Raw genomic sequence first — 12,086 nt, 5'->3', positions numbered from 1 at the left:
TGTGTGTGTGTGTGTGTGCGCGTACGTGTGTACACTGAAGTGTGTATGTGGAGTTCAGAAAACAACTTTTGGGAATCAGTTCTTTCCACTAGGCGTCAGGATATCCAACTCAGACCACTAGGCTTAGTGGCAAGTGCTTTTTCTTACTAAGCCGTCTTGCCAGCTTGGTGGTTAGTTTTAAATGTTATCTTGCTAGAGTCTAGAATTACCTGGGAGAGAATTTAATTTGAGGACTTATTTAGACCAAGTTGATCTGTAGGGAATTGCGTTACATAAGCTAAAATGAAGTAACTTACTTTGAAGTTAAAAATCTACCTTTTATATTAACTTTATATCTAATGCAACCATCTATAGCTTAAAAATACTTTTTGGCTTTTGACGATATAATTGTACCCCCCTCTTTAAATATAACAGTTACTTCAGAAAAGGCAAATCTAAGAGAGTAACAGAATTTGTAAATGAAGTCTATATGGGACTTATTCTTCTCTGTCTTAATCTAGGAATAGACTTTGGGGCACTTGTTTATTAATTTTTAGTGTGTTTAAACTCACACAACTTGTGTTAGATACTTTTGCTTTTGTGAAGAAATACCTGACAAACCACTTAGGAACAGAAACTGACTTTTGAACACAGTTCTAGAAGGAATGAGGCAGGTGCTGGGAGTGGTTTGGACTGTAGGGACAGGAGCATGAGGCAACTGGTTCTCCCTCTACTCTGAAACCTCTCCTTTATCCTGTCCTCTCCTGGTGTCAGACTTACAAGTTGCTTAGCTGGCCTTGATTTCTCTCTAGCTCAGGCAGGGCTTGCATTGAGCTTCTGATTTGAGGAGCTGGAATTATAGGTGTGTGAACTAGCCCAGCTTCTTACACTGTATGAAGGGCAGTCGCCACTAATGCTTAGCTGCAGTCCACTGAAAGTCCTAAATTCTCTTCACTGTTTTCTCACCACGTGGACTCAGGTTATCACATGAAATTGAGGGTAGAGCACATAGTTAGGAATGGGGGCTTTTGTAGTTAGACTAGTAATTGCTGGATGAACTTGGATAAATTGCTTAACATGTTATTTTTTGAGTTGCTTCAGCTATAATAGACATGAGTGTGACAGTTATTCCTCATTAGCTACTGCTATCAAGTCAGTTTTTTTTACAGAACACTTAAAATACTTGGAGTGCATAGTAAACTCAATGTAGTTAGCTATTATTAACAGTGCATTGATTCTTTTTCTTTATAATCTTTTAGTACAGTGGTTCTCAACCTTCCTAATGCCATAACCCCTTAATACAGTTCCTCATGTTGTAGTGATCCCCTAATCATACAATTATTTTCATTGCTACTTCATAACTGTAATTTTGCTACTGTTATGAATTATAATTTAAATATCTGATATGTTGATGGCCTTAGGTGACTCCTGCATAAAGGTCATTTGACACTCTCCCCAAGGCCTCACTACCCACAGGTTGAGAAACACTATTTTATTGTATCTGAAATCAGAATGTATCCTTTGGTTAGTATCTAAGTCTCATTGGAGATCTTTTTTCTTGGTACTTAATGGGATCGTGAAGCATCCTATTAGTGACCTTATGCATCCAGGGGCCACACCATTGATGCTATTGATTTAATTTAATGACTTTCAAGTGTAATTGGATTATGTATAAAGCTTTCACCAATACATTCTATAGGATCCAGCTTCTTGGGTTTAAATTTCATGAATCTCCAGTTATTGTACTGCTGTAGTTTCAAGGAATATTAGAACATTAGAATGTTAGAATCCTCTCTGATGAGCTAGAACAGTACATTTATGTAACTAGGGAAAAATCAGCTTAATGAATATTTTTGTTTGCAGAGAATGTTAACCCTTTGTTAGCCTCTGAAGGTCCTTTCTTTAATATCAAATAAAACTTTTGAAACCAGTTCTTTTTTTTTTTTTTTTTTTTTTTTGGATTTATTTATTATTATACTTAAGTAGTACACTGTAGTTGTCTTCAGACATACCAGAAGAGGGAATCAGATCTTATTACGGGTGGTTGTGAGCCACCATGTGGTTGCTGGGATTTGAACTCAGGACCTTTGGAAGAACAGTCAGTGCTCTTACATGCTGAGCCATTTTGGCAGCCCCCCCCCTTTTTTTTGTTTTTTTCAAGGCAAGATTTTTCTGTATAGCCCTGGCTGTCCTGGAGCTCACTTTGTAGACCAGGCTGGCCTTGAACTCAGAAATCTGCTGGCCTCTGCCTCCCAAGTGCTGGGATTAAAGCCTTGCGACACCACTGCCTAGCTAAAACCATTTCTTAGTTATGAATGGCAACTTTGAAACTTTTTGTTAGTTTTTTTTCTCAAGGACCTATTTAGAGTAGATTCAATGCAGGAACAAAAGTGAGGTGTTAAGTTAGGCTTAGAAGCCTAACTTTGAGCATACTTGGTGTGTTGGTGTGGTGACTGTTGACTTCCTTCCTTTGCGTACAGAACAGAGGTAAGGGGCATTCTTGAGGCAGTATTGGTGGAAGGAGTAAGGGGAGGATTTCAGCATGCTAAGGCAGCTCAGCTGAAGGTTGCACGGAGGAGGACGACCCAGATGATATATATAATATACTTCCTTTGAACAGGTTAGCATGAGTAGAGTTTAGGTTTCATGCTTTACTGCCCCAGGAGAATTGGATTTCATTTAAAGTAAATAAGCAAAGGAACTCTGTGCTTCAGCATCCTGATGGGAGTAGACTTGTGAGAGGACTTGCAGGTCCTCCCATCTCTGTGGGGGTTTGTTTTGTAAAAACTTGATTGTCTATCTTAGTTCCTCTCAGAATAATTTCCTCCTGTAAATTCCAGCTCTGAACACTGTTAACAGTTTGTGTGTTGTTTCATATTTTCATTATAGACTGCTCCAGTTGTGTCAGCGAACTATGGCCCTTCCAGTAGGACGAGGAATGTTTACCTTGTTCTCATATCATCCTGTTCCAACAGAGCCGTTGCCTATTCCTAAATTGAATCTGACAGGTATGTTAAATTCTGTGCTCATTAACAATAGACTAAGTTCACAGTTAAAACCAAAGAAATGTTTCTCTGCCCTCACTGATTTTTAAGCATTAATAGCTGCTCTGGTGGCTTTTGAAACTCCAAAAGCAAATTGTATTACTTTTCTCGTAGCTGTGACAAAATACTCCTGTCAAGCAGCTTAGGGGAGAGAAGAGACTCTGGCTCCTGGTTTAAGATGATACAGTCTATTACCGCAGGAAAGCATGAGGATATGAACAATTTGTGGCTGGAGCTTCCTCAAATCTGAACAATCAGGACACAGACAGGACGGCTGGAAACCTCAAGACCCAGCTCTCAGTGGCTCGGTTCTTGCAGTAGTTTCCAAACTCCAAATTCCACAGTCTTCCAGAACAGCACTACCAACTGGGTTAAAATATAGCTGATTACTAATTTTGCATTTTAATGTGATTATTTTAAGATATAAAAAGTTCAAAGAGTTAGTGTTGAAAAAGATGGACCTATTTAGGGCTGGATGTGGTGGCACACACCTTCCATCTCAGCACTTGGGAGGCAGAGGAAGGGGGATCTCTTGAGTTCCAGACCAGCTGGGGCAACATAGTGAGATTCTGTTGTTGTGCTTTGCTAAAGTCTAATATGTATAGTATTCGTTCTCTTGTTTCTCTCTGTGTGTAGCTACAAATAAAACACTGTTCATCTCTTCAGAATTTGTTTTTGATGATGTTTTCAAAGTTCTGAAGATTTTGGTAGCTTTCTTTGTTCATTATTTATTTTAAATGTCCATCCTGTTGTCATTTTGGCACAATGGTCATCATATCAGTCTCATAAATGTCCCTTGATGAGTCAAGCTAACATAAGCCATTCAGAATATAAAGATGATTTTGCCATGTCTGTGTACACAATATGTATAGAATCTCAAAGGAATTAGAAAAAATCAAACAATTTATAACATCACAAACATTTAATTTATATCGCTTGTGGACCTTCACATGAGAGAATGTTCCTTACTAGTTCCCTGGGTAACTTCTCTGTAAACAGACACTTTCTGTTTTGGTACAGTGTCTTTGTCTTACTACATAGCTCAGGCCAGCCTCAAAATTTCCATCCTCCTGCGAGGCCTCTTGAATGCTGGGATTATAGACATGTGCTACCATATTCAGTTAAATTTGGCATTTTAAAAGAAATTGCTTAGTTGTTGTGTATGTGTGTGCATATGGAGGTGAGAGAACAGAGCTGCAGTTACAGATGGTCATTACCTGATGTGGATGGATGGAAGTGTCCGAACAGTACAGCCATCCATCTCTCCAGCTACAAGTTTGACATTTTTTTTAAAAAAGATTTATTTACTTATTATATTTAAGTACACTATAGCTGTCTTCAGACACACCACAAGAGAGCATCAGATCTCATTATGGATGGTTGTGAGCCATCATGTGGTTGCTGGGATTTGAACTCATGACCTTCAGAAGAGCAGTCAGAGCTCTTAACCACTGAGCCATCTCTCCAGCCCAAGTTTGGCATTTTTAACAACACCATATTTAGATACTTACAGTTAGACGTGAAGAGGATGGACATACAAGTCAGAGAAAGGGCAGATTTCTGAAGGTTAAACATTTTCATTGCTTTAATCCTCAGACAACAACACAGGAGTGAGTGTTAGAAATGAGCACCAGTGCCCTCAGTCAGCTGTTGAAATTGGTCACTCATGTAGTTAAACTGTGACACTGGCCTTCACTTAGTTTCCATCTATCTCCCTGCAGCTGCAAACACTGTAGAGCATTGAGAACTCTGACCTGACCGTCTGAAGTCAAAGCTGTCAGTTATTTTATTGTGTGTTAACAAAGTAGACCCTGAAAATATTTTAAATATAGTTTGGTTTGTTTGATTGTTGTTTTTGGGAACAGAGTCTCAGTATGAAACCCTGAACTCTGACTGGCGTGGAACTCTATGTGGACCAGATTGGGCTCCAATTCACGGAGATCCAATAGCCATTGCCTCTGGGTTTTTGGGTTACAGGCTTGTGCTGCTATGGTCAGGCTGTGTGTGTGTGTGTGTGTGTGTGTGTGTGTGTGTGAGAGAGAGAGAGAGAGAGAGAGAGAGAGAGAGAGAGAGAGAGAGAGAGATTTATTTTATGTGTATCTGAGTGTTGGCATGTGTACCATGTTTGGGAAGGAATCTAAAGAGGTCAGAAGAGGCATTGAATCTCCAGGGAACACAGTTACACAGACTTGTGAGTTGCCATATGGATCCGCTGGGAAGTAAATCTCAGTCTTCTGCAAGAGAAGCAAGTGCTCTTAACTGTTGAGCCATCTCTCTAACTCTTAATAGGGGTTTTGAATGTAACTTTATTTCAAAGACTTGAATTTTATTTATGTAAATTCTCCTAATTCCTTTCTCCTCTGTCTGCCTAGGGCGAGCCCCTCCACGAAACACAACTGTAGATCTTAATAGCGGAAACATCGACGTACCTCCCAATATGGCCAGCTGGGCCAGCTTTCATAATGGTGTGGCTGCTGGCCTGAAGATAGCCCCGGCCTCCCAGATAGACTCAGCTTGGATCGTTTACAACAAGCCAAAGCATGCTGAGTTAGCCAATGAGTATGCCGGCTTTCTCATGGCCCTGGGTCTGAATGGGCACCTTACCAAGCTGGCTACTCTCAATATCCATGACTATTTGACCAAGGTGAGAACACATCATCCCTGTCCTGGCATTGTGCCACATATATCTACTGCAGTGCCTCCTGATTGTCTTGCTTGCCCGCCTTCTTCCTGCACCTCTAACTGTGTTCATCTCCTAGCAGGAAACAGTCTAAAGTGTTGATCAGTGTGTCTCTTACTCAGAACTATTTAGTCATCTTCCCTTGTCTCGGTCTGCTTCTGGGGCCTGAGTGGTCCTGCTCACTTCTGCAGCCTTTGGACTACTGTTCCACTGCTCTTTCTTCTACTTTACCAGCCAGTGGGATCAGGTTCTTTAGACATTCTAATAATTCTCCAGCCCCTCCTAATAAAAAAAAATATTAGTCTCTTTTAAATAGTCTTCATATTCTCTGTGTTTTTTAAAAAAAATCAATTGCGGCTTTGTATGTCTTTAATTTGGCATGTTTTCCCCATTAGAACATGGTGAGCTGAGACCACATGCATTTATTTGCCACTGTGCCCTCAAGTGCCTACCATGTAGAGGTGCTTACTGAAAAAGGCTGGCACTGTTCTACTCCAAACGATTTGTGGGGCTGGGGAGGTGGCTCAGTTAGTAAAGTTCTTGTCATGCAAACATGAAGACTTAAATTTAGTTCCCAGCACTCAGGTAAACATGCCAGGGGTGGGCTAGCACTCTTGTAATTCTGGTGCTGGAGGTGAAGGAAAGAGTAGCCCAGGGGCTTGCTGGTAGCCACACTACCTGATTGTGAGGTCCAGGTCGCGTGCCTCAAAAACTTAAGATGAAGAGCTTTCTGTGGACAACATGAAAGGTTAATGTCTCTTCTGAAAACATGCTTGTGTGTGTGTTCTAGCATTGAGTTTTATTTTGTGTGCCTTTGTAGGGCCATGAAATGACAAGCATTGGATTGCTACTTGGTGTTTCTGCTGCAAAGCTTGGCACGATGGACATGTCAATTACCCGGCTCCTCAGCATTCACGTTCCTGCTCTCTTACCCCCGACATCCACAGAGCTTGATGTGCCTCACAATGTCCAAGTGGCGGCTGTGATTGGCATTGGCCTTGTTTATCAGGGCACAGCTCACAGACACACTGCGGAAGTCCTGTTGGCTGAAATAGGTATGCAGTTAATAGTACTTAATTTTTGCAGGTGTACATTTTCCACTCAAACAAATACCTTCAAAAAAAAATGATAAAATTATGAACACTAAAGAAAACAAAGAGTAGTTTTTATGAGCACATAATGATCAGGTTGTTAGTTAAAAGGAAAAGAAAGCCAAGCTACAAGTAATGGAGCCAGGGCTTCTGCTGCTGTGCAGGGTAAGCTTGGATGGACAAGCCCACAGCTGACCTCTGCTGGACACACCTGGACATTTATCTTACACCAGGCAGTGTCTAGCAGTGGCCTGCACTTAACATTCCATTGTTTTGGTTTTTAATACCACCTTGTTTTCTTCTGTTGGACAAGAACACTTGGAAAAAACCAGGTGATTATGTCCTGTTACCTGAGTATACCTCATATCTTTCACTTAACTTTCAATCACTGGTAAATGTAAGGGCTTTACATCTTAATGTAGAAGCTATATAAACAGTGTTATACTTGTATTGTTTAGGGAATGATGGTAGAGTTGTAAAAGTATTTTTGGTGTGTGGTTGATTGATTTCATGGATGCAGAATCTGTAGATGTGAGGCCACTCTTTGACAAAGTTTAACTTACAAATTAAAGTAACAAATGAACAACAGCAACTGCTGTTATAGTAGGATGATTATAATGGTCTAGTGACATTAGGCATTTTTATTTCTAGAATTTGGCATTTAATGTGTGCAGAACGTGACTACCAGTAGGGAAACTATGGAAAGTAAAAACTTTGGAGTTCTGAACTTCAGAGTGTGATAGTGGGGATGCATTATTCTTTGGCGTGATTGTATCACATAGCTGTTGCTGCTCTACTTCTACATAATGCACCGCCATAGAGCTGGCCTCCTGGCTCTGCTTTAGGCTGCACGTCTATGGTTTGATTGCTGTGGTTCTGCTTCACCTGTTGTTCTAGGGCCCAGACTAGAGGCCCATAGTTTGTCTTAATATGTGTATGTAGGGAACTCAGTAGTAAAAGTATGTTTCAATCCTTTGTGATTGTGTCAGCTAAAGCCCAGGCCACATGTAGCAGGTCCACCATAAAGCTGTAAGGTGGTGAAGGCACACAGAACATTGAAGATGGGCTGAAGCTCTGATCTGCTGTAGTGGGAATAGAAGTTATTTATAAAACCGAAACATTCCTTGTACTGACAATTTTGTAATTTTGGTTTCTTTAAAAAACAAAACAAAGCAAAGAAATATTATAAAAATGTTTTCATTTTAATCCCAGGTGTGGGACATGGGGCTGCTTTAGATTGTCCACAGTGGCTGACTATGATTTGCCTCGTGCACAGCAGGGGTGTGATTTTGCTAGCTGCAGATAGTTTATGCAATTGTGTGACATTGGAATTTTCAGGTCTTTTCAGAGGGTATAAAAATGCCAGGGCCCAAGAGATGCATTGTTAGGGGTTGTTGGTTATTGGGCATTGTTGTTGGTGGGTTATTAGTTGTTGTTATTCATGGTTTGTTAAGTAGTTATGTGCAATGAAGAAAAAGGAGAAGAAACAAGGTCAAACTTGCCCCTAAGGAACTCGATGCCCCTAATCAGCAGGAAGTAGTCACCCCTTCCAATCCCTGACTTTATTTAGGCATCTCTTTCCTTTTCTCTCTTATCTAGTGTTTAGGGTTTAAGAGGGTAGAAGAAAAGGGATGGAGAAGAGTGGAAGAAAGAAGAATCCACAAAGTAGCCAAAAGATTAGCTACAATTCCTATACCAAAATGCAAAATAGCATACATTATAAGTCTGAAAAAAGTCCTCAGAGGTCAGCCTGGCGTGGTGGCGCACGCCTTTAATCCCAGCACTCGGGAGGTAGAGTCAGGTGGATTTCTGAGTTCGAGGCCAGCCTGGTCTACAGAGTGAGTTCCAGAACAACCAGAGCTACACAGAGAAATCCTGTCTCAAAAAACCAAAAAAAAAAAAAAAAAAAATAGATCCTCAGCACTGCTGTTTAGAGCTCATTTAGAGAGCAAGCAAAAGTTGCCATCCCAGTGCTGTCTGGTGATGCAGCCCATTCACAGCCACAGTGCATCTCTCGCATTCTGTAGACAAGGTTTCATCTTTGATTCATATGTGTTTCTTGATAAAGTTATCACCAGGATGCACATGGGCTTTATATTCTGCCTTTGAAAATGCTTCATTGTCAGAATGAAGCATTCTGCCTTTTAAAACTAATTTTATATTGTATATATTACAAAGTTTTCTAAAATGCCCCATTGTCTTATTTTAGAACTTTTATTCGTTTGCTTTAAAATTTTCTTTTTTTAATTTTATATAGATGTATGTATGTATGTATGTATGTATGTATGTATGTATGTGTGTGTGTTTTGCCTGCATGTATGTCTGCGCACCATGCGCAGTGCCCAGGAGAAGGTGTTGGGTCTTTTGGAACTGGAGTTAAGACAGTTGTTAGCTGCTGCCACATGGGTGCTGAGACTCAAACCCGTGTCCTCTCACCTCCCCAGTCCCACCCCTCCCTTTTTTTTTTCTTTTAAACAGTATAGTGTCAGTCAATACTGTTCTTGAACTGTTTCTCCTTCCTCCACCTCCCATGTGCTGGGATTATAGCATGCACCATCATGTCAAGCTACTTTCAGGGGCTGTTTCTATCTCTTTGCTATTATATGCATAAGTATTATACTAATTACGGTCACATAACCTTTTCTTTTGAATGCCAGTTTTTTTACTCTGGAGAAGAAAATTCCAGAAGTTCTGGAAGGAGGAGAGGTCTTTATGCATAATGCATTTTGTTTTCCTAAAGCAGTGATTCTCACCCTGCCTAGTGTTGTGATCCTTTAGTGCAAATTCTTCATGCTGTGACCCACAGCCATAATATTAGTTTGGTTGCTATTTCATAACTATAATTTTGCTACTCTTATGAATCATAATTAAATATCTGTTTTACAGGAGATCTTACATACCACCCCAAAGGGGTTGCTACCCACGCGTTTTGAACCAATGCCCTAAAGCATATCATTAGTAGAATGGAATGCTTTTAAAAGTATGAATTTTTACCACAGACACACATGATTGTAACTGTACTTTTGACTACTTTAATTAGGTTCTTTTACCTTCAACTCTTCTCTAGCAATATCCCCTCCAATCCTACCCCCAACACTAGGTAGGAGAGAAAGAAGGTGAGAGGGGAAAGGTGGTATCAATCTTGTTAAACTACTTCCTGCTGATTAGGGGCGTTGAGTTCTTTGGGGCAAGTCCAGTCTTTGTCATCAGGATATCCAAGTTCTTCTCATCTCTTTGCTCAAAACCACTTGACAAACAACAACAGCAAGAGGGGCAGGAGACCCTCCATATCTCTTGGGGCTCTGGCATTTTTATACCCTCTGAAGAGTCCCCAGAATTCCAAAAGTGAACTATCCTCAGCTTGGCAGAATCACGTCCCTGCCAGAGCATGAGACAAATCATAGCTAGCTGCTGTGGACAGTCTGAGGTGGCCCCGTATCCCACACCTGGGATTAAAACAAAAACAGTTATATAACCTATCTGTGTTTTTAAAGAAAGCAAAATTCTCACTACACATGATATTATATAGAATCAAATGAAAATCTGTAAACACACTTTTTAATTTAAAAGCAGAAAGTAAATGCACATTTTATTTATTATTCACTTGGGACATTTTAAATCACATCTAATGAATGCATTTGAAAATAATAAAAAATTTTAAATTGTAAATCTTATTTTTAATAAAAGCAGTTTTTTAAAAAAGTAATTGTCTCGTTTTAAGTGTTGGGGCTGGGCTCTATTGTGGAGGTCAGAGGATGGTTTGCTGGGTTGCTTCCCGTCCCCATGTGTGTGCTGGGCTGGGGTCGCCCTTCCCCCATGTGTATGCTGGTATTAGCACTTAGGTTGTCAGGCTTGGCAGCACTGGGTTCTAGCCAGCCCCAAAGTAATTGTCTCTTTAAAAACCACAATTCTTATTCTTGGCAATTTTGGGGGGGTAAAACCCAGGTTGTCGCAGTATTTGAAAGTCATTGCTGATAAGACACTTTAAGTTTAAGAGTTTTAGGTAAACTGGGAAGTTGGATACCTTTTGAATTGTGTCTTTGAACAGCTCAAGCAACTGGAAAATGAACTCCCTAAAACTTATACAAGTTGGGGTTTATAATAGGCTAGCTTGACCTGTGTTTCTCTGTCTTCCACAGGGCGGCCCCCTGGTCCAGAAATGGAATATTGCACTGACAGAGAGTCTTACTCCTTAGCTGCTGGCCTGGCCCTGGGCATGGTTTGCTTGGGGGTGAGTAGTCTCTTCTGCTTTTACACAGGACATCTCTGAATTGAAAGGAACAGCCTTGATACTCAGCTCTGAATGCCATCCTGTGACCTAACCCAGTGCCCAACCTTTTCTTCTTTCTGGATTCTTTTTTTCATTGTATCTAGTTTACACTGGAGAAAAACTATAAGTGAGATTTTAAGATTTATTTTTCCTGTCTTAGATTTAAGCGTTCTCAGTTAAACTATGATAACTATTTTTATTTTTATTTTATGTGTATGAGTTTTTGCTAGCATATATGTCTTTTCACTATGTATGTACAGTGCCTGCAGAGGCCAGAAAATGGTATTGGATCCCCTGGAACTAGGGTTACAGATAACCTATCATGAGGGTGCTGGGTATTGAACCCATGTCCTCTGGAAGAAAAGCTTGTGTTCTTTACCACTGAGCCATCTCCCTAGTCTTGAAATTTCTTGAAAAAGTTCAAGACAGAAGATTAAGCTGAAGAGTAATAAACCACCCTGGAAGAAACTGAGCTCAGTGGATAAGAATGTTTGCTGTGTAAGCATGAGAGCTTGAGTTTAGATTTCAGTACACACTGAGGAGGATAGAACAGCATCCTACTGTAGCTCCTGTGCGCATACATACACACCAGTAGCCATACATGTGTAGCACATGCACATACACCACACTCAAACACATATATTTATTCTCAGACATATATTGATCACTCTCTTCTCTTTTTCTCTATACATATATGAATACAAATATAGTGAAAATATATATGATTAGGCCTTAAGAATCTGTCGTAATTGTAGAAATAGCCCTAATCATCTTTTGCTACTGTTATCACTACATTCCAGAGTGTTGCCATAGCAGATCTTGCTTTGTGAAAGAATGCAATGTCTGGTTGACTCATCTTTATCTCCATCCAAGAGAGTCTTCAAAACTACCAAAAACATCATCTCATGTAATTACTGTTTTTTACTTGGAATATGATTTTTTTGAAAAACCACCAAGGCAGTATTCTAGTCAAGCTAAATGATATTCAAAATGTTGTAGTGGAACATGTTGCTTCTTATGTG

The 12,086-nt window shown here is 40.1% G+C and overlaps 1 protein-coding gene across 1 annotated transcript in view; it reads left to right on the top strand.

Annotated features, from left to right (window-relative positions):
- Anapc1 (anaphase promoting complex subunit 1) overlaps positions 1-12,086 on the top strand; it is a 78,369-nt gene that overhangs the window by 38,489 nt on the left and 27,794 nt on the right. Inside the window, exons 26-29 of the mRNA XM_021192780.2 lie at positions 2,869-2,987; positions 5,396-5,667; positions 6,524-6,758; positions 10,934-11,025. Coding sequence (XP_021048439.1) covers positions 2,869-2,987; positions 5,396-5,667; positions 6,524-6,758; positions 10,934-11,025 — 718 coding nt within the window. The remainder of the gene's footprint in view (positions 1-2,868; positions 2,988-5,395; positions 5,668-6,523; positions 6,759-10,933; positions 11,026-12,086) is intronic.

The sequence above is a fragment of the Mus pahari genome, chromosome 3, assembly GCF_900095145.1.
Source record: "Mus pahari chromosome 3, PAHARI_EIJ_v1.1, whole genome shotgun sequence".
Taxonomy (NCBI): domain Eukaryota; kingdom Metazoa; phylum Chordata; class Mammalia; order Rodentia; family Muridae; genus Mus; species Mus pahari.
This window is presented reverse-complemented; position numbering and strand designations above follow the sequence as displayed.